Below are 21,838 nucleotides of genomic sequence, written 5' to 3' on the forward strand. Positions count from 1 at the left end.
TCCATCTGTCCGCGTGTCCGTGTGTCGGTCAGTGGCGCTGGCAGGCGTCCACCTGTCTGTCCGCGTGTCCGTGTGTCTGTCAGTGGCGCTGGCAGGCTTCCACCTGTCTGTCCGTGTGTCCGTGTGTCTGTCAGTGGCGCTGGCAGGTGTGCACCTGTCCGTCCGTGTGTCAGTCAGTGGCGCTGGCAGGCGTCCACCTGTCTGTCCGCGTGTCCGTGTGTCGGTCAGTGGCGCTGGCAGGCGTCCACCTGTCTGTCCGCGTGTCCGTGTGTCTGTCAGTGGCGCTGGCAGGCTTCCACCTGTCTGTCCGTGTGTCCGTGTGTCTGTCAGTGGCGCTGGCAGGTGTGCACCTGTCCGTCCGTGTGTCGGTCGGTGGCGCTGGCAGGCGTCCATCTGTCCGTGTGTCCGTGTGTCGGTCAGTGGCGCTGGCAGGTGTGCAGGCGGGACGCGTCGGCCGGGCCGTGCTCCCGCTGCCCGCGGCACGCCAGCCCCTCGGCGCACTGGCAGCGCTGGAAGATCTCGAGGCCGTGCGAGCCTTTCCGGCGGTGCCGGGTGCACACCTGCCCCTCCCGCAGCACCGGCTTGCAGATCTTGGACCAGAAGTGGCGGGCGCAGCACAGCCCGGCCGCGCAGTCCGACGAGCGCAGGCAGAAATCGCCCTCCTCTCCTGCGGGGGGACACGGAGGGGACGCTCAGCCGGGCCCAGGGGACACCGGGGGGACATCCCGGGCCACCCCAAGGGCAAGGGGGGGCATCCCGGGTTGGGCTTCTGGAGATAGTGGGGCTGGGGCATCCCGGAGTGATCCCACGGGGGACAGGAGCCATCCCAGAGTGATCCCATGGGGGATAAAGGTGCAGGAGAGGCATCCCCAGAGCCATCCCAAAGGGGGCAGGAGGGAAAGGAGGCATCCAGGAGTGATCCCAAAGGGGACAGGAGGGAAAGGAGGCATCCCCAGAGCCATCCCAAAGGGGGCAGGAGGGAAAGGAGGCATCCAGGAGTGATCCCAAAGGGGACAGGACGGAAAGGAGGCATCCAGGAGTGATCCCAAAGGGGACAGGAGGGAAGGATGGGCATCCCGGAGAGATCCCAAAGGAGACAAGAACCATGCCAAAGGGGACAGGAGGGGAAGGAGGCATCCAGGAGTGATCCCAAAGGGGACAGGAGGGAAAGGAGGCATCCCCAGAGCCATCCCAAAGGGGGCAGGAGGGAAAGGAGGCATCCAGGAGTGATCCCAAAGGGGACAGGAGGGAAGGATGGGCATCCCGGAGAGATCCCAAAGGAGACAGGAGCCATGCCAAAGGGGACAGGAGGGGAAGGAGGCATCCAGGAGTGATCCCAAAGGGGATAGGAGGAAAACAAGGCATGCAGGAGTGAGCCCAAGGGGGACAAGAGGGAAAGGAGAAATCCAGGAGTGATCCCCAAGGGGGACAGGAGGGAAGGATGGGCATCCCGGGTTTGGCTTCTGGAGTTAGTCGGGCTGGGGGGCATCCCAGAGCAATCCCAAAGGGGACAGGAGGGAAAGGGAAGCATCCAGGAGTGATCCCAAGGGAGACAGGAGGGAAGGATGGGCATCCTGGAGTGATCCCAAAGGGGAGAGAAAGGAAAGGAGGCATCTAGGAGCGATCCCAAAGGGGACAGGAGGGAAAGGGAAGCATCCAGGAGTGATCCCAAGGGAGACAGGAGGGAAGGATGGGCATCCTGGAGTGATCCCAAAGGGGAGAGAAAGGAAAGGAGGCATCTAGGAGCGATCCCAAAGGGGACAGGAGGGAAAGGAGGCATCCAAGAGTGATCCCAAAGGGGATAGGAAGGAAAGGGAGGCATCCCAGAGCGATGCCAAGGGGGATGGGAGGGAAGGATGGCATCCCGGGTTTGGCTTCTGGAGTTAGTAGGGCAGGGGGCATCCCAGAGTGATCCTGAAGTGGACTGGAGGGAAAGGGAGAAATCTCGCAGTGATCCCAAAGGGACAGGAGGGAAAGGAAAAATCCAGGAGCGATCCCAAAGGGGATAGGAGGGAAAGGGAGGCATCCCGGGTTTGGCTTCTGGAGACAGTGGGGCTGGAGGCATCGCAGAGAAATCTCAAAGGGGACAGGAGGGAAAGGGAAGCATCCCAGAGCGATCCCACGGGGGACAGTGATGCAGGATGGGCATCCCGGCCCGATCTCAGGGCAGGGGTGCAGCCCGGATCGACGCCCAGGATACAGCAGGGCAGGAGGGCAGCCTCAGGCGGGACAGGGGGTGCCAGCAGCCGGGACACCTCACCTTTGGCCGTGGGCAGCCAGGCGGGAGCGGGCGTCCGTCGGGGCAGCGCCTCGGTGCCCGTCTCGTCCAGCTCGGCCGCTCCGTGCGGCGGCTCCAGGGGCGTGCAGAGCCCTGCGGGGACATGGGGGCTGTCAGCCACGCCTGGGACCCTGCCCGGCCCCATCCCCAGCCCCTGCCCGGGCGCGCCGGGCCCTCACCGTTGCTGCAGCTCATGCCGGGGCAGCACATGGCATCGCGCAGGCAGCGCTTGCGGCGCCGCCGGCAGCCCAGGCACAGCGGGGCTCCCCCGCCGCGGGCCGCGCTCCCGCAGAACTCCTCGGGGCCGCACTCCTCGTCCTCGGTGCACGGGAAAGGCTGGGGGACACAGAGGGGGCGGCGGATCAGCGGGGTGATGCCATCCCCGAGTGTCACCCCTCTCCATCGCCGGGGGGTTCCCTCTGCAATCCCCGGCGCCGCCGCTCCATCCATCCCCCGTGTGTCACTCACAGCCTCCGTCCCCGGTGTCCCCTCCATCCCCGAGGCGTCCCCACTCCACCCCGTGTGTCTTTGTCCCCATCATCCGGTGCGTGCCTCTCCTCCATCGCTGGTGTCCCCCTCTCCATCCCCGGAGTGTCCCTCCATCCATCCATCCATCCATCCATCCATCCATCCATCCATCCATCCATCCATCCATCCATCCATCCATCCATCCATCCATCCCCCCCCCCCTCTTCTGTCCCTTCCACCCCCGGTGTCCCCTCCATCGCTTGTGTCCCCTTCTCCATCTCCCGGTGTGGGTGTGCTCATCCCCGACGTCCCGCCCTTCATCCCAAACGGGTCCCTCCACTCCGTCCCCGACGGGTCCCATCCATCCCCTCTGTGTGTCTCTCTCCATCCCCCGGTGTGTGTCCCTCTATTCCCGATGTGTATCCCGCTCCATCCCCGCTGTGTGTCCCCATCTCCACTCCCAGTGTGTGTCCCCCTCCATCCCCGCTGTCCCGCCGCTCCATCCCCGCTGTGTGTCCCCATCTCCACTCCCGGTGTGTCCCCCTGCATCCCCGCTGTCCCGCCGCTCCATCCCCGCTCTCTCTCACCTGTCGGGTGGCGGCCGGCGGTGCCTTATTGCTGCCGTCGAACGGGGCTGCGGGGGCGGCGCTGGTCTCCGCCGCCCCTCCCGGGGGGGGTCCCTTGATGGCGTTGGAGCTCAGGGCAGCCCCGGGCGCCGCCGCCCGCCCCGCCGGGGCCGCGCAGCTCAGCGCCGCCAGCAGCGCCACCAGCCCCCGCATCGTGGTGCCCGCCGTGCCCGCCGTGCCCGCAGAGTCCCCGAGCAGCAGCAGCAGCAGCAGCAACAGCAACAACAGCAACAACAGCAACAGCAGCAACAGCAGCAGCAGCAGCAGCGAGCCGCCAGCAGCGGCTCCTGCGCTCCTGCGCCGCCTTTATACCCCCGGGGCTGCCTCCTGCCCGCCCCCTCGGGGCGGGGGGCCCGCCGGCTGCGATTTCAAAGCGTTCCCGGCGGGGAGAGGCTGTGCCCGTGAGCCCCCAAAGCCGCCCCCACCCCGCCCCGAGGGCTCCCACATTGGTCGGAGGGGGTTTCGCAAGGGCGAGGGCAGACCACCCCCCCATCCCATCCCATCCCATCCCATCCCATCCCATCCCATCCAGCAGCATCCCTCCTCCTCCCCCGGGTCCCGGCCAGATGCTCCGCACTCCCCGACGCCGCCGCTGTCTCCAGCCGGGCGCGCCCGACGGAGGGGACGGGCAGGAGGGACGGGGGGGACGCTCCCCCCTGTGCAAGCCCCCACCCGCGGTGGGTGGGAGCCGCTGTGGGTGCACAGAGCCCCCCGCCCTCCCCCGATGGCAGAGTCCGTCCTTTGGTCTCCTCTGAGTCTCCCTCCCCTCTCCCCGCCGCCTCCCCCGCGTCCTTCCTGGCGCCAGCGCAGCCTTGCAGGAAAGGAGCGGGGCAGGAAAGGAGCGGGGCAGGAAAGGAGAGGAGAGGGGCAGGAAAGGAGAGGAGCGGGGCAGGAAAGGAGAGGAGCGGGGCAGGAAAGGAGAGGAGCGGGGCAGGAAAGGAAAGGAAAGGAGAGGGGCTGCTCCGCATCCATCCCCCCGCGCCGGGCGCTGTGCGGGGACACGGGGATGGCGCGGGGGGGACACACGGCGGGATTCTCGCTGTCCTCCCCCTGCTCCCCTGACCCCAGCCGGGGCCGTGGGGGGGAGCTGCGGGCCCTTTGATGCGGGGACATCAAAGGCGTCGCCCCCCCCTCCTTTCCCAATTTCCCCCCCCCATTCCCATTTTTCCCTCCCTATTCCCTCCTTCCCCCCCCCATCCCATTCCCCCACCGGGGCAGAGCGGCCCCAGGGCGCCCCCTGGCGGCCCCGCCGCGCCATCGCGCCCCCACTCCCCGCTCCGGTAATTAACTCAAATTAATTAACCCCCGTTAATTAACCCGGCTTTTCCCGGCTCCTGGTTATTTCTTTTCTCTGCTTGGTTTAAATGAGAATGCAAAGAGCCGGAGCAGCGCCACTCAAATCCCCGGGGTGGGGGATCCCGGACGCGGCAATTCCTGCAGTGAACGCCCCCCCCGCTCTCCCGGTATCGCTGTCCCGGTATCCACTATCAGCTGTTCCAGCCCCGGATGGCTCAAGCCGGGCTAATAATTGCCTGGGAAGGTTTCGGGAGCACGGCGGGCAGGTGCCGTCAGCAGCGGCTGAGTCACGGCCGGGCGACATCCCCGGCACAGCCCGGCCACCCCTCCTGCCTTCCCTATTTTTAGCCTGGAATAACGAGAGCCACGCCTCGCCCCGAAATCTCGGTGTTCCCCTGGCGGTTTCAGGTGAGGGCCACGTCACCCTGAGGTTTTTATTGCATTATTAACTTCGACCTATGATTGCTGCATCCCGCAGAACGATTGGTGGTGATTGCCTGCTCCTCCTTGGGCTGTTGCCACATTTATTCCTCTCCTGAGAGGATGTTTTGTTGCTCCTTTCTCCCAGCTTTTGCTCACCTGTGTGTCATCATCAAATGACAGAATGATTTGGAGTTGCAAGGGACATCAAAGCCCATCCAGTGCCACCCACTGCCATGGGCAGGGACACCTTCTATTATCCCAGGGTGTTCCAAGCCCTGTCCAACCTGGCCTTGGACACTTCCAGGGATCCAGCCACAGCTTCTCTGTGTGGGAATTGTGGGAGCAGAACCCTTGCAACCCCACATTTCACCACCTTCCAGAAGATTTCTCCCAAAATCAGCTCCTGCTCTGGAAGAAAACCACTGAGAGCCGTTCAAAAGTAATTATTTTTATTTCAACTCTATAAAGTATACAACAGGCACTCGGCAATTACAGCTGCAGGGGGAGTACAGAGCGAAACAAAAGCCATGGAAGTTTATGAAAAAAAAAAAAAGAAAAAAAAACAAAAAACAAACCCAAAAAGTTCCTCAGCCAACATCCAAAGAGTGCAAGCGGCCGATGGCCGACATCGGCCCGACAAACAAAACCTCTGCCATGGAAGGAGAGAAAATCAGAGTATAAAACAAAGGGCTGGGGTAAAACAAGCATAAATCGGGACTTGGGGGGAGAGGCAACTCCAAATGGGAATTTCCCCTTTTTCTGAGAAAGCCCTAAAAGCGCCCAAGTCTCGGTGTCAGGGCTGGGGAGCTGTGGAGGAGCTTCCAGGGCTCATCCCCGTGGACCCAGGGAAAAGCACAGATCCTGTTTGGTTGAGTGGTGCAAAGGAGCCTCGTCTTTGCACCGGGGTTTCAGGTCAGGAAAATGCTGCCAGGGTGGATTTTTCCCGTGTGGGAGATTCCCCAGGGAGGGCTGTGTGGGACAGCACGGATGGGTGGGATCTGCAGAGCTTAGCAAAACAGGAATACCTGTCTACGGACTGCTAGGATGTCAGAGATTAATTTGACCCGCACATCACATTTATACATTTCACAGAAATGACTCTGTATCTCATTAACAGATACACAGCTCTGGTACATTGAACAGAAATCAGAGAACGACGTCATCATTTCTGGAATTCATCGAGATCAGATAATAAAGGCTTAGAAATCGGTAGCAGAAAGAACTGTAAAACGCAGCAAGCTAAGAAAGGACGACGGTTTGAGGTGTGTTTGTCTTTGTCATGCAGCATAACACCAAATTTGTCTCTTTTTTTTCTTTTTCTCAATAAGATGCCATGGATTTAAGGCACTTGCAACAATGCCAGATAGCCAGTGACGTTCTAGAACTATGGGACGGGTGGGTGAACAGGACAGCTGACAGAAAGTTTAATCATACTGACAAATATGACATTGATTCAAGTCTACCTCGACCTAAAAACATTACATTACAAATAAGGAAATGAAGGAATAATGCCATGGAACTGGAAAAGAACAGAAAGTCCTGTGTGACCCACAAAACATCGACACGAAAATACCTATTTACAGAAATATCTGCTCGTGGTCCTGTTGTTGGAGAAGAAGAGTTTGCTGTGGGCAGTGCAGCTCCAGGAGAAGCCACAACACCACTCAAAGCCCCCTCTGGAAACATGGGAGCCGATTCCCCCTTCCCTAAAAACGCTGTCGTCCCATAGGTCAGGAAAGGAGACAAACAAATAAGGACAGGAGGTGGAAACACAGAGGAAATCCCTTGTTGTGGACATATAGAGATATATATAAAGCAACTTAAATATATTATCATAACTGAAGGCTTATCATATACATATGCAAAGTGTTAATGCTCAGGAGAGGGAGGCCATGGAAGTCGAGTGAGGTGTTTGATATCAAAATAAACTCAGATTCAGCACAGTGCACGCTGCAGGTGTCAATTCCCATGCCTGGCACAAGGAAAAAAAGGGACAGGAAAAAGAAACCCAACTGCTCAGCCCGTTCCAGACCCTCCCTCCTGTCGCTCTTTCAGGCTGATCCCCAAATCCTTGTCGTGCTTTGTCCTCCTTGCCTGCCAGTTGCATCAGGTGCCACCATCCTGGGAGAAGCTCCTACAGGAAGCTGTCCCCATGGAGGGAAAGTCCAGGGGGATGTGAGGAGGGAAGCCTTTGGCTGTTAGGCCTGTTTAAGATGCCTGGTGAATGTTTTAGCCCTCGTGCTCAGCCTTGGCTCTCAGTGCTGTCCATCCCTTGGGGAAAGGTGGAAAAGCCAGCAGGTGCTGCCTTTTCCCCGTGATTTTGAAGGCAAACGAAGTTTTAATGGTTAAAGAACAGCAGAAGTGACTGTGCCAGAGGTGTGGCCTCACCCTTTGGGAAACACAGGGAATTCCAGAGCCACAGACTGGTTTCAAAGGTGTCACACAGCCCAGCTCATGCTGAACAGCAGACACGGCCCACGCTGTCAAAATACCCTTCTGATTACATACTTTAATAAAAAACATGCAAAAGAGTTGGGGCTCAGCATCAGGGAAGGAATTTTTTACTGCACAAACAGACTTTTTCCATGTGATATGTGGGGAAAGTCCTTGTCAGCAAGACTTGATCTTTCCACGGCCAGCTCTTGGCAGCTGAGATTGAAAGGAGGCAGCACCTGCTCACCCATGGCAGGGGCTGGAATGAGAGGACCTTTAAGGTCCCTTCCAACTCCATGATTCTGTGATTTTTTTTGGGGGGCCAGGTCTCTCAGAGAGACCTAAAGCTGATGTTTCCTGTTGGATAATGGGATGAACTTTCAGTCCTGTGTGTATGCAACAAATGGGCACCCAGGACAGGATCCCTCTGCTGCATCCTATAAACCAGAGGAGACAATTCAAGCAAAGGAAAAGCAGTAGAAGTGAGGGAAAAGCATGTCCTGATAATATTGTTTTCCCTAGTTCTTTTTTCTATATGGATTTGGCCATTCCTGTGTTAAACACAGTCACAGGGACCTGGCATGCTGGAGACCTCACAGGGATCTTCCAACATCCACTTCCCATGGAATTCCACTGACTTTCCTGTGGAGCTCCTTAGCCTGGAGAGGCACCAGGATTGCTGGCAGTGTTCCACCAGAGCCAGGATTTCTATTTTAATGAGATTCTTTAAACATGGAAGAGATGCAGACATGGAATCACCAAAAGGGAGAACGGAGCCTCTGCTACATATTCCTGACAGGAAGGGTCAGGGACAGGCTTCTTCCCAGGTGAGGGATGGATGTAGCACCTCGAGAGGACATCACAGGTCTCCTTTTTTTTCCCTTTGAGCCCAAAAAGATCCAATTTATCCTTAATTTATCCAATTTATCCTTAATTTTATACCTAATCAGACAGGTGGGCTGCTGTTGCTTTGTTCAGGGCCGTGATTGGAGTGCTGTGAAATGGATCAATGGATGTGAAAGGGATCAATAGATGTACAGTGGATCAATAGATGTAGAACAGATCAGTGGATGTACAGTGGATCAGTAGACGTGGAACAGATCAGGGGATGTACAGTGGATTCATTCCATGATTTTCTCTTTCCGTGCATGTGTAGGTACCAAGGGAAAGGAGAACTGAAGCCCAAAGGCGGCGCTGCCACGTGAGGGAAGCGACCCAACCTCTGCCTCGACAGCATCTGCAGCACTTGTGCTTTTGTTTGACCAGGCTGAGCTAAAATGTTTCCAAAACAAGGAGGGAAGGGAACATTCAGTCTCGTCAGGAATACTGCTAGGGAAGGAAAAGGACACATTCCCCACTGCTGTGACGGGAGCGCTTTGCCCGTGCTCCTCCTGGGCTCCAGCGCTGCCCTGTGGAGCTCAGAGGGTGGGAATAGCCCAAATCCTGCACTGGAGTAGCTGCAGCACTTCATAAGTTACTACTGATCCTAGGGAAAAAAGCAGCTGGAATTTAAGTGCCTCTTACTCTACGGATCTGTCACTCTGCTCATCAAGAGTGGGCCAGGATCTCTGTGGCCACAGAAGAGGAGTTCTGTGCCGGAGCAAGGCTCTGTGCCAGGACCACCGTGCCCAAGCCAGGTCACGTTCCAACAGAAAACATGGAGAGCACTATTGTCACTAAGCAAGAAGTCCTAATGCCACTGGAGTTACTGGAGCAGCATCAATCAAGGCATCGTGGTGACCCCGAGCACGAATCCTCCCCCGTTCCGGTCTTCCCGTTCCGCTGGCAGCCACGTCCCAGGAAAAGCTGTCCTCAGCAAGGCAGAAGCAGGTAAGAGAAAGAACATTAAAAATCTATGTCCCATCCTGAGTTGTCGTCAGGGGGTGGCTCGTCACTGTCCTCTGGGAAGCTGTCAAAGTTGCTCGTGTCCGTGGGAGACGCGACCTGCGGGGGGGAAGAGCAAAGAGAAGGGGATGTTCATCCCAGGGTTGGCATTCCCTCTTCATCCCACAGCCATGGCATCCCAGAGACTCCCCAGCAAGGCAGGGAAGTGCTGCCTTCCCAAGGATTTCCCCCAGCTCCCCTGCTCTCCTGAGTTTTCCTACCCATTGCCACAAGGTTATCACAACAGGCCTGGGAAAAGAGCCCAGGATTTCCCATCCATGGATCCAGGATGCTGCCTTGGAGTTTCCTGACATTGGATCCTTCCAGAGAAACCCATCTTCCCAGGATGAAGGCCAAGCCCATTTCTTTTTCGCAAATTGCAACATTTGAAATCTACCCTGGCTATAGAATTTATGGTTTTCCTGCTTTGTGACAGCAAAGGAAACTTTCTTACAGTGAGGACTTGATAAAGTCAAGACAATAAAAAAGAATAAACCGTTTAAGGGGAAACCAGCAACTCTCCAGCCCAAATCAATGAGAGTCTTACCAGAAATTTAATACTTTAAGCTTTACCCAGAGCAGGAAAACACTTGCTGCTGTTTTCAGTCATTACATCTGGGAAGAGCCTGAGCCAGGGGGCAACTGACAATCATTGAATCCCAGAATTCTGGAATGGTTTGGGTAGGAAGGGACCTTAAAGTCTCATACAGTCCCACCCTGCCACACCTTCCACTGTCCCAGATTTCTCCAAACCCCAAAGTCCAACCTTGGGCATTTCCAGGGATCCAGGGGCAGCCACAGCTGCTCTGGGCACCCTGTGCCAGGGCCTGCCCACCCTCCCAGGAATATTTTTTTCTCCGTATCCAACCTGGATTGATCTCAGGGGTTGCCCCAACCCACTTGGCCTTGTTAACCCTCCTGAGATTCCCATTTGATTTTGGATGCTGCTGCACACCTTGGGAAAAGACAGGAGTTCCAACTGCAGTCCTACATTTAATGTGCTGCCCAACTGCATCAGCATTTTCCTGCTGCTGAACAGCTTTTGGGGCAAATCAGGATTATGGAACTCTTTTTGGAAAAAAACCCCACCCTACAAAATCTTCATTTCTTTTGAATTATCTGGATCTGTTGACTTTGTTGGGGCTCCTTCACCCTTTGCTTGCTCAGCTCATCTTTGGCAGAGTCCTGAGCTTTTAAGGAGAGGTAAAATCACAGATTCCAGCTGTGATATCAAGGCTCAGCAGTGTCCTAGCAGCAGGTTGTAAATTGGGATCTTTCCAAAAATCCCATGGAACAAGAGCTCTTTGATTGCCTTACTGGCACAGCCGTGTAAGAAATGAGAGTTTAAGAGAAAAGCCTTTTTTAAAAGAAGAAAAATTAACCGATCTGTATGTTTAGTCCTGCTGGCTCTTTCCCAGCTAACAAGGAGAGGTGGGTTGAAGGAAAAGGGGATGTCTGCCACCAGAGCTGTATTTTGGGACCCTTTTCAGAATGGCAGTTGGGACTTTGCCAAAAGAACTTGTGGAAAACGAGCTGGAGTAGGATTGCCAGCTCTGGGGTTGGCAAAATTCAGAGTTCATGGGTTTGGAGAGGGTCTCAGGAGCAGGTCTGGAGGAGCTGTGCTCCCAAGAGCTCAGGGAGAGGATAAGATGGGTTGGAGCAGGATTAGGGCCAGCCTGGAGCTCTCCTGGAAGAGGCAATGATGTTCCCATCTATTCCAGTCAGCCTTGCTGTGTGGGGTAAGAGCAGCATGGGAAATGCTCCTCCTAAATTAAAAATCCACCAAAACCAGTAAGGAAGACATCCTGGGGTTTTTTTTCAGGCTACATGGACATCCTGCGTTCCTAAAGCAGGAATTGCAGCTGTGAAGGAGCAAACTTGACTTTATTGCCTGACTTGCAATGTGATCCTGCTGATGAATGAATTGGCATTAAAAACACACCAAGGCCAGGCTTGGAGCAACCTGGGACAGTGGAAGATGCCATTGAAGGTGATGGAACTGGATGATCTCAAAGGTCCCTTCTAACCCAAACCACACTCATAGCTTGAGCTTAAAAGAAAAAAAAACCCAACCAACCCAGCTTTGATCTCTAAAACATTTCTGAGTTGTTATGGGAGAGATTTGCCAAGTCCTGCTTTCCCCACTGGCTCCAGCAACTCCTGCATCCCACAGGGTTAAAAGGGGGGGATGGAAACCCTCCTGCTCTTTCCTTAAGCAAACTTTGGGATGGCAGACTCAGCCCCTGGAGCTGGGCCTGCCCCTTCTGCAGGAGCTGCAGGATGGAGCAATGGGGTGCAATTAAAGCCCCATTAATGGCATTCTCCCGGTGATCCCGAGGGATTAGGCTGGAACAAGGAGGGGAGGCTGCAGGACAGAAGGGGCCGAGGTAATTTCTGTCAGCTAATCCTGTTTGGTTTCCCTTTGCAGCGGGGCTTTGAGGGCTGGGAGCTCACAAAGACATCAAAGGAAGGGCTTTGGTGCAAAGGAAAACGAGCGGAGCTGTCCCTCCGCGCCCGCTCCTGGTTAAACATCAACAGCTTTTCATGTAGGACGTGGATGCAGGGCACAGAGGGGCACGGGCACAAAAGACAGCACAGAAGGGAAGGTTAATGTGAAAGAAAAGGAAGATGGCATCCAAATCCCGCTTGCCTTTGCAAAGGAAATGAGAATAAAGGAGAAGGGAACAGGACGCAGCGGAGAGAAGGAGGGGAAGGGGCAGCTCTCCATGGAAAGGGGGAAAGGAGATGCAGAAACAAGTGGAGCAGGTGAGAGAAAGGAAAATGTGCTGGAGTGGGTGATCCTGCCTCAATCCCCTGCTGCAAAGGGGGTTTCTCCATGGCTGTGCCCTCCCCACACTGCCTTCCCAGGGAAGAGCCTGCCTGGAGAACAAGCTCAGCTGGGAACGTGCCTTAAGTTATTTTTCAAGCATTCCAGAAGAAATAAAGCACATGATTCCCACTTAACCCAGTGTACCACTGCCCAAAGCTCACAGCATCACAGGAATTGCCCATGGAGGAGAAAACAACGATAGGAAAACTTACACTTGGGATTATGGGAGGTGTCAGTGTCCCTTTCCGTAACCCTTCCCAGTTAAAGCCTTCAAACCACCTGAAAGGGAGGGAAGAATCCAACAGTTAGACAGGTGTAGCACAAAAAGAACAGAAAATTGCTTGAACAACAGGTTTCATCTCTCACACAGACTTTGCCTTCAAATCCCTTTGGAATTTTTCCTCTCATCTTTTTGGGGACCAAGAATGAAGAGTGTGCAGTGACACCACCCAAGTGGAAATTGCCAACGCTCAGATGGGAACCATTCCTTGCTGCAGGTGTCCTGGAAGCTGCTCCTTCCCTTCCAGAGCGTGGATCCATCCCACGGGAGACCTTTTATCCCTGTGGAATTGGGTTAACTCCCAACTTCATGCTCAAGGATGCCCCACTCGTGGTTTTCCTCGGGTTTGCTCGAGGTGGGTGGATGAACCCTGAGCAATCCCACAAAAATATCAATCCAATCCATTCCTGCTGCTTTGGGAATGGGAGAAATTCTTCCTGGAATGGTTTTCTCATCTGTTCTTATCCCAATAAACTCCTAAAACTTCATGTAACCCCTCCCATGGAACCAAAAGGGAGGATGAATTTACATTATGGATAGGAAGTGGCTTTTAGGGGAAAATTGAGGTGTTTGAAATGCCTCTTTCTGGAGTTGGCTGCTGGAGAAGACACTTACTTGTGCTTTTGGATATCTTTCACTCCATTTTTCAAGTTCCCTAATCTTTCTGATGGATTGTCCCTGTAAAAGGAAGAACAAATCCTAAATCCCTCTGCCCAGCTCATTTCCTTGCAAACAACATCAAGGCTTTTTTGGTTTATTCTTACATCCACTTACCTGCATAGTTTTTTAATTAAGTTAGCAGCATTTTTGGCAATCTTCTTTGGAAATTCAATCATGTCTATTCCCCTTAATATGATGTTATAGGTCTTCATGGGGTCTGGGCCTGAGAAAGGGGGACTTCAGAGGGCATGGGGAAGGAAAAAAAAAAAAGATTAAAAATTTGTCTTTAAAACAGCATTGAAATAAAATACACCTAGATGAGAAAAGGTAGATGTCAACTAGGAATGCTTTGCTTCCCATGATCCTAACCATTTCTCAAGGAGCTCTGGAATTCTGGGAAGCACCAAAAAGAAGTTTTCCATGCTAAAGCTCTTCTTCCCATCACAGCCCGAGGCAGGAGGCTCTGAGCAGCATTCCCTGGCTTATCTTTGTGTGATTCCTGCTTCCAGTGGGGATTAATTGGCTCTCCATGGTTGGAGGGCTGTGTGTGAAGGATGGGCAGGTGGAAGGGATGGATCTCCTGAGAGTGAGGTGAGGGAGCTCCAGGAAGCCAAGAGCAGCAGTGATATGCCAAATTAAATATGGGACGGGATGGATGGTGCCCAATCTGCCTCCTCCTTTCCAGCAGTGAGGAACCTCCAGCTGAGTGCAAACCCTTCCCCTTTTCCCACCATTTCCAGACCCTTCAGGGCCAAAACTTTCCCCTTTTCCCACCATTTCCAGACCCTTCAGGACCAAACTCTTCCCCTTTTCCCATCATTCAGGGCCAAACCCTTCCCCTTTTCCCACCATTTCCAGACCCTTCAGGGCCAAAACTTTCCCCTTTTCCCATCATTCAGGGCCAAACCTTGCCCCATTTCCCATCATTTCCAAACCCTTCAGGGCTAAACCTTTCCTCTTTTCCCATAATTTCCAGACCATTCAGGGCCAAACTCTTCCTCTTTTTCCCATCATTTCCAAACCCTTCAGGGCTAAACCTTTCCTCTTTTCCCATCATTTCCAAACCTTTCAGGGCCAAACTCTTCCTCTTTTCCCATCATTTCCAGACCCTTCAGGGCCAAACCCTTCCCCTCTTCACACCATTCAGGGCCAAAACTTTCCCCTTTTTCCATCATTTCCAGACCCTTCAGGACCAAAACCTTCCCTTTTCCCCAGCATTTCCAGACCATTCAGAATCAAACCTCCAGAGCTGAGCACAAACCCTTCTCCTTTTTCCACCATTTCCAGACCATTCAGGGCCAAACCCTTTCCCCTTTTCCATCATTTCCAGACACTTCAGGATCAAACCTCCAGAGCTGAATGCATATCCCTTCCCCTTTTCCCAGCATTTCCAGACCCTTCAGGGCCAAAACCTTCCCCATTTGCCACCATTCAGGGCCAAACCCTTCCCCATTTCCCATCATTTCCAAACCCTTCAGGGCTAAACCTTTCCTCTTTCCTCATCATTCAGGGCCAAACCCTTCCCCTTTTCCCATCATTCAAGGCCAAACCCTTTTGCCACCATTTTCAGACCCTTCAGGGCCAAACTCTTCCCCTTTTACCATAGTGTTCAGCCTACTCAGAGCCAAACCCTTCCTCTTTTCTGATCATTCAGGGCCAAAACCTTCTCGTTTTCCTATCATTTCCAGACCATTCGAGGCCAAACCCTTCCCCTTTTCCCATAATTTCCAAACCCTTCAGGGCCAAATCCTTCCCCCTTTTCCATCGTTTCCAGACCATTCAGGGCCAAACCCTTCCTTTTTTCCCATTGTGTTTAGCCCACTCAGAGCCAGACCCTTCCCCTTTCCCCATCTTTCAGGGCCAAACCCTTCCCCTTTTCCCACCATTTCCAGACCATTCAGAACCAAACCCTTCCCCTTTTCCCACCATTTCCAGACCATTCAGAACCAAACCCTTCCTCTTTTCCCATCGTGTCCAGCCAACTCAGAGCCAAAAAAAGATGATTTGAGTGGAAAAGCCACCGTGGAGCTCCCTGTCCCAGCCCTGCCCCTGCTCTGGCCTCATCAGGGTGAGAAGGGCAGAACTCTTGGGATGAATTTCGATGCCCATACCTGCCAGTCAGGAGCTCATACATCAGGATTCCCAGGGACCAGTAGTCTGCTGAAATGTCATGACCTTTGTTCAGGATGATCTCGGGGGCTACGTACTCCGGGGTGCCACAAAAAGTCCATGTTTTCTTTCCAAATCCTATTTTCTTTGCAAAGCCAAAATCGACCTGGGGGAAGGGGCAGGAGAGAGTCAGGGCAGGGCATCAGAGGGAATGTCAGCCCTGGGTTCTGCTCCTCTTGAAGTGAAGCAAGGCAGAAAGGAGGATTCCTCATGGGAATTTTCTCCAAATTAAAGCACCGAGGGTCGTTCCAGGACCAGGGAACCACAGTGACCTTTTTGCTGATTTATCCTTGGGAAAATTCCCATCAGGGAAGCAAACACCAGCACCAAGGGTTTCTTGGGGGTTTGTGAATTGATGTCACTCACAGCTCAGATTGATTTATTTTGCTTTTTTTTTATTTTCAATTTAAATTAACATGGGCAAGGAATGGTTTTAAGTTTTGAGAGGGCAGGGCTGGATGGGATATTGGGAATTAGGAATTGTTCCCTGTGAGGGTGGGCAGGCCCTGGCACAGGGTGCCCAGAGCAGCTGTGGCTGCCCCTGGATCCCTGGCAGTGCCCAAGGCCAGGTTGGACTTTAGGGTTTGGAGAAACCTGGGACAGTGGAAGGTGTCCCTGCCCATGGCAGGGGTGGAATTTTGGAGCTTGAAGGTCCATTCCAACCCAAACCATCCTGGGATTCTGGGATTTTAGGAGAAGATGGAAAGAAAAATAACGGAGTAAAAGTGAAGTCTACAAGACACACTGTAGGCTGAATTTTGAAGGATGAATCCTTCAAAATGAATTCCAAGTGGGCAGCAGGGTGGAAACTGTCCATGACATGACTTCTTTTTTTTTTTTTTTTTTAATGGGATGGGTTTTAAGGTCCCTTCCCACTCAAACCACTCAGGATGAGTACTCTGGAGCTGGTCAGGAACCCACAGGGTCACAGGGCTCAGGGACACTCAGGAACATGCCTGAGGAGCTGGGAGCTGCTGAGTGACCAGCACAGACCCACCCTAGATGCTCCTGGGGTGGGAGAAGGACAGTCCTGCACCTCATCCTCCTCTACCTCAGAGGAGCCCCAGGCTCAGGGAAATGCCCCAGAGGGTAAATCCTGATGTCACTCAGGAGGTGACACATGGAGGCTGCCACCAGGCTGTGGTGATGGGCTGAGTTACTGTCCCCAAAGAGCCCCCAAACCAAGACACAGAGCCCTTGGTCCCCCATGACCCCCAGGGGCCATCAGCCCCTCCTGGACCGGCTCCTTTTAGGGCTCCTGTCCTTCACTGGGGGCTTCCCAAGGGCCCACATCCTTCAGCACCTCTCACCAAGGAACTATTCCTTCTCTCCTGCCCTTCTCCAAGCTCTCACCAGGCCATTTGGGGTACCCCTAAAAAGCAGGGTGCCTTTCCTGAGTTCTGGGGTTATTTTTTGCCCAGGACAGCCAGGTGGCTTTCTCCTGATGCTCTTGTCTCAGCATTCCAGGAGCATGGACCTGAATCCTAAGACAGAATCACAGAATTCAGGGAATTCAGAGAACCACTGGGTTGGAAGAGACCTCCAAGATCATCAAGTCCAATCCAGCCCCAACACCTCAACTAAACCCTGGCACCCAGTGCCACACCCAGGCTGGTTTTAAACACATCCAGGGATGGTGACTCCTCCACCTCCCTGGGTAGAACATTCCAGAACTTTATCACCCTTTCTGTAAAAAACTTTTTCCTAATATCCAACCTATATTTCCCTTGCTGCAGCTTGAGACTGTGACCTTACAGCCAGCATTTCCCAGCTCAGCCATGCCCTGAGCCCTGCTGGAATTCAGGAAAACATCCCAATGATGATGATGATGATACCACCACCCTGCCCTGATCTCCTCTCAGCATGCCCTGATGGACCCTGTGGGGGGATTTTGCTCCTCACCCTTTGTGGTCAAAGCTGGGTGGATTTTTTGGGCACTCACCAGCTTGGCATAACCTCGGTGATCCAGGATGAGGTTCTCTGGCTTGAGGTCCCTATAAATGATCCCTTTGGAATGCAAGTAGGCAAAGGCTTCCACCACGCACGCCGTGTAGAACCTGGTGGTGGAATCCTCGAATGAACCCCTGTGGGAAGGAAAAAGGGAGGGAAAAGGGGATAAAGCCATTAGATGAATCCTTGGGAAGTGGTTTCCTTCCCCGTGGAATTCATTCTGCTGTTAAAACTTTTATCACTGCAGTAAAATCACTTTTTAACACCAGGAAAGCTCCTGGTGCTAAACTCACTTTTATATCTCTCTATATAAAATATATCTCACTTTTATATCTCTCTCTATATATATTCAATTATCCTATCTCTGTATTTCTATAATCTAGTTAAATTTCCACTTTTGAAGAAGCCTCTTTGCTATCTATATATATAATATATCTATCTATATATACATATAATCTCTATATACAAAATATATCTCACTTTTATATCTCTCTCTCTATATATATTCAATTTTATATCTCTATATTTCTATAATCTAGTTAAACTTCCATTTTTGAACAAGCCTCTTTGCTTCCAATATCTGAAACTATTTTAAGGTTTATACTATAATTTAGAAATAAAACTTTGCAATCCTTGTCCTGTAAGCAAAAAGGTATTTTTTTTCTAATTACAACTTTGGGGTTTTTGCTAAAACTCCTTTGAGGAGTGCAGATAAATTCTGTATTAATGTTCATAACTGAGACAAAAGACAGAAAAATCACAGCTGCTGGGCCCTGAGAGTTAATGCAAATCCCAAACTGCACCTTTGGATCCTTGTTTCTGAAGTTTTCCAAAGAAAATCACATCCTATGCCTGCTGGGGGCTGGCTGAGACCAGAGGGTGTCTAAGCTAGATGGCAGCAGAACCTCAGTTTAAATCCCAGAGAATTAAAGATGGAATTATCAGGCTCTGACAAAAAAATCAGGAAAAATCCCACCCAGCACCTTCTAACTTTGCTTCAGTTCCCCTTTCAGTGAGAGAAATGCTGCTGGGAAAGGGAAGAACTAGAGAAAAAAATAGTTCCGGGTAATTTAAAGACAATTTAATCTTTCTGATTAATCTTTTCAAATGTAATGGAATTCTGTTCCAGTGATGAGGCTAATCCAGAATTACAATTCCCTGCATCTTTTCCTGCTCTGTGGGCCCATCCCACATGCACCCAGGAGCCCCAAACACTCCAAGGTGACCCCTCCAAGGCAGGGACTGTGGGGTTTTGGACATGCATGTTTTCCTAACTAATTTCCATGTCACTGCTGCATCCTGATGGAGCAGTGCTCCTGGCAGGGTGTGGATTCTGATTCCCACTTGAATCAGCAGCCCTGGTGTAATATGGAATTTCTGGGACAACAGACCCTGCAAAGCTCTCAGTTTCCTCCTGCTCATTGCTCTCAGTCCTGGCTGGGATTATCCATAAATCCCAGGAAATATTTATGGATATTATTTAGCAGTGTCCGTGTGGCAGAGCTGAGAGTTGAGATTCACACTCACAGAGGAAAGGCTGCAAACACAGAAAAAGCTTTGAGATGGGAAATTGTGATTTAAAAACTGACATCAAAAGGACCTGGAACTGCTGGAGCAAATCCAGAGGAGGCCATGGAGCTGCTCCAGGCCTGGAGCCAGGCTGGGAGAGCTGGGGAGGAGAAGGCTCCAGGGAGAGCTCAGAGCCCCTGCCAGGGCCTGAAGGGGCTCCAGGAGAGCTGGAGAGGGACTGGGGACAAGGGATGGAGGGACAGGACACAGGGAATGGCTTCCACTGCCAGAGGGAAGGGATGCGTGGGACCTTGGGAATTAGGAATTGTTCCCTGGGAGGTGGGGAGGGGCTGGAATAGAACTCCCAGAGCAGCTGTGGCTGCCCCTGGATCCCTGGCAGTGCCCAAGGCCAGGCTGGAGCAGCCTGGGACAGTGGAAGGTGTCACTGCCATGGCAGGGGTGGCACTGGATGGGCTTTAAGGCCCTTCCAAGCCTTCCAGCTGGAATTGTGACATTTAGAACATCTCACAGTGCAGGACAAGGCCCAGCTCACCTGTCCCTGAGAATTGTCCAGAGCTCTCCCCCCAGGCAGGCCTCCATCAGCATGTACAGGTACTTGCTGTCCTTGAACGTCCTGTAGAGCCTGAGGGTGGCAACCAGAAAATCACAAATAAATCCATTATCTAAGCACTAAACTGGCTGGTTTGACAGAGTTTAGAGAAGCTGAAGTGCCCTTCCTCTTCCTCCCAGGAAGGAATGTGGAGGAAAAACTGCCCCAAGGGATGGGCTGGGCTTTGTGAACCTATCCTTGAGCTCTGAACTGTGCTCCAAAATCCATGCTCTGTGCTCAACAGGATTTTCTGATGATAGTACATTAATTGGATTTATAGATGTGTTTAATAATATTAAATAACTGCGGTGAAAAAACCCAGACATTCTTATTTTAACTTGATTTTAATGTTCAGCTGCTTTTGTACTTCCTATTCCACATGTGGCTTTATCCACCCAGCAGGGTGTGGATACAGGGAAGGCTTCCTTGCAGATAGCCTGGACAGTAATTTTAATTTTTGCACATTTTTTTGGTAATTAATTAATTTGTAATTAATTTGTAATTTTCTGATAATAATTTTAACAATTCCTGCAGCAGAAAGGAATGCTGAGGGTGACTCCTGGTGCAATTCCTGCATTCCTGGCAGTTTCCAAGAGTTAAAAATTCAGGAGTTAAAAATTCCAGGAGTTAAAAATTCAGGAATTAAAATTCCAGGAGTTACAAATTCAACAGCTGCCACCGCATGATGGAAATGAAACCAGGTGAGTTTTGCAGATTCCAGCACTTCCCTGCTAATCCCAGTTATTATTTTGACAGAGCTGTGGGATGGATCAGCAGGAAAACACTGCAGGATTTGGTTCCTTTGGAAGACATCCATTTCTATTTGTATAACACCAATGGTCATTTATAACTAACCATTAAATAATGGTAAAATTGATGGTTTCAACAAAAATCCCCCCACTTATTTCTTGCCACTTGGACAAAGTATCATTTATCTTAATACACATTTAATCACTATTAAAGTTTGCAGAAAACTTCAAGAATCCAAAATGTAATTTCATGTTTTTAATTGCTTGGTAATTTAAATTACCAAGTACTGAATTGCTTTCCCTAATTAAGGCAGCCCTGCTGAAATTTTTATGGGCATTAAACCTGGCCTAAAATGCACAGATTAAAAAAACCCAAATATTATTTATCAGCTATCATGGAAGCATAAAGTTTAGACACATGAAAGGACATTATTTCCTAAGTTTAAATGACACAATATTTGAATAATGTTTTTATTTAATTCCTTATTCCTTGAAATATTTGCACTTGTTTGGCCCCTGATCCAAGCCAGAGCATTTTTTTCTGTTTGAGTTTCAGTTTATATAAAAGACAGTTTTACTTAGTGCCACTTGGCCTCTCCTGCTCCTTTTGTCTGGTTTAATTCACTTTAATAACCAAACCAAATTATTCTTCAAAGACTTTTTAACAAACACAATGAATTAAGAAAACAACCAAGTTCTTCAGGAATTTTGTCTTTCCCATTGTGTCCTTGCTCTGAGATTATTTTAAACCCACCTTTCATCTATCAGCTCAAAACTGAATTAATCTACTGAAATATTCAAATTTCTGCCCATTTCACCCCCCCAAAAAAAATTCTCCCAGCTGGTCCAAGAAACAGAATAAACAAGTTATTGACTAAACAATAAATAAGTTGAATAATTTTAGGATAGATACTGTAGGAAAACTTCAAACTCCTTGTGGATGGGCAAGAGTTTGATAAATCAAATATTTTCTAGCAATAGCAAAAGGTTGGACTTTTTGATTTGGAAACCTTCCCAGAGCAGGGTTTCCATGGGATATTAAATTTAATTTCATGGGATACTGAATATAATTCAGGGATGGTTGCTGCTGCAAAAGGTGGGAAACGCTGCAGGATATGGAAGAAGAAGATGCACAGGTAAAATATCCTTGCTGTGCTTCCCTGCTGAAGGATGAAGGGTGGGAATTTCATTGATCAGCCATGAATGTCACTGGCTCCATTAGGAAATGTTTGGAGGCTCAGGTTCTATGTAGGAGTGGGTATTTCTGGGAACGGTGGCTTGGCTGGCCCTGCACTTCCCCTCTCATCCCAAAACAGCTCAGCCCTCCAAAAATCCCGAGGCTGGAATGGCCCACAGGGAATATTTGGCTCTGGGCTGGGTTACAGGGAATGTTTCAGGATCCAGGAGCACATCCTGAAGGGAATGGCAGCCGGGCACTGTCAGGCTCCAGTTGTCACCCATGAATCACAGGAGAAGCCATGGGGAATCCCAGGGATGAGCCTAGGAAGGAAACACCCACTGAGTGCCCCAGCCTGGCCACGTGCTTCCCTCTGGATTCATCCCAGGGGTTTGGTTTCACCCTGGGTTTGTTTGCATCTCCTGAGCAATTTCTGGGAGCAGGGCTGATCTCCTAAGGCAGAGGAGTTTTCCTGGTGTCTCTGAGGGTGGGATGA

The 21,838-nt window shown here is 51.6% G+C and overlaps 2 protein-coding genes across 3 annotated transcripts in view; both read right to left on the reverse strand.

Moving 5' to 3' along the window:
• Positions 1–416: 416 nt before the first annotated feature.
• On the reverse strand, positions 417–3,525 carry DKK1 (dickkopf WNT signaling pathway inhibitor 1). Its single transcript, XM_063162866.1, has 4 exons — positions 3,334–3,525; positions 2,458–2,614; positions 2,261–2,371; positions 417–667 (listed from the first exon to the last, which is right to left on the reverse strand). Exons 1-4 carry the CDS (start codon positions 3,523–3,525, stop codon positions 417–419), a joined length of 711 nt encoding a protein of 236 aa, XP_063018936.1.
• A 1,994-nt stretch (positions 3,526–5,519) lies between these two features.
• The window catches only part of PRKG1 (protein kinase cGMP-dependent 1), a 389,824-nt gene continuing 373,505 nt past the window's right edge, over positions 5,520–21,838 (reverse strand). For both annotated transcript variants that reach the window (XM_063164082.1, XM_063164081.1), the window contains exons 12-18: positions 19,360–19,449; positions 17,290–17,431; positions 15,290–15,453; positions 13,293–13,415; positions 13,134–13,196; positions 12,451–12,517; positions 5,520–9,468 (exon numbers count right to left, since the gene is read on the reverse strand). In XM_063164082.1, the coding sequence (XP_063020152.1) occupies positions 9,370–9,468; positions 12,451–12,517; positions 13,134–13,196; positions 13,293–13,415; positions 15,290–15,453; positions 17,290–17,431; positions 19,360–19,449 (748 nt within the window). In that variant the 3' untranslated portion in view covers positions 5,520–9,369. The remainder of the gene's footprint in view (positions 9,469–12,450; positions 12,518–13,133; positions 13,197–13,292; positions 13,416–15,289; positions 15,454–17,289; positions 17,432–19,359; positions 19,450–21,838) is intronic.

The sequence above is a fragment of the Melospiza melodia genome, chromosome 9 (assembly GCF_035770615.1).
Source record: "Melospiza melodia melodia isolate bMelMel2 chromosome 9, bMelMel2.pri, whole genome shotgun sequence".
NCBI classification, from domain to species: domain Eukaryota; kingdom Metazoa; phylum Chordata; class Aves; order Passeriformes; family Passerellidae; genus Melospiza; species Melospiza melodia.

What these genes read in the sequence shown, in the direction of transcription:
- DKK1 (XM_063162866.1), bottom strand. Translation starts at nt 3,525, where the DNA reads ATGCGGGGGCTGGTGGCGCTGCTGGCGGCGCTGAGCTGCGCGGCCCCG. An exon ending in CGGCATGAGCTGCAGCAACG is followed by an intron (nt 2,372 to 2,457) that starts GTGAGGGCCCGG and finishes ATGTCCCCGCAG; the next exon opens with GGCTCTGCACGCCCCTGGAG. An exon ending in CTGGCTGCCCACGGCCAAAG is followed by an intron (nt 668 to 2,260) that starts GTGAGGTGTCCC and finishes GTCCCCCCGCAG; the next exon opens with GAGAGGAGGGCGATTTCTGC.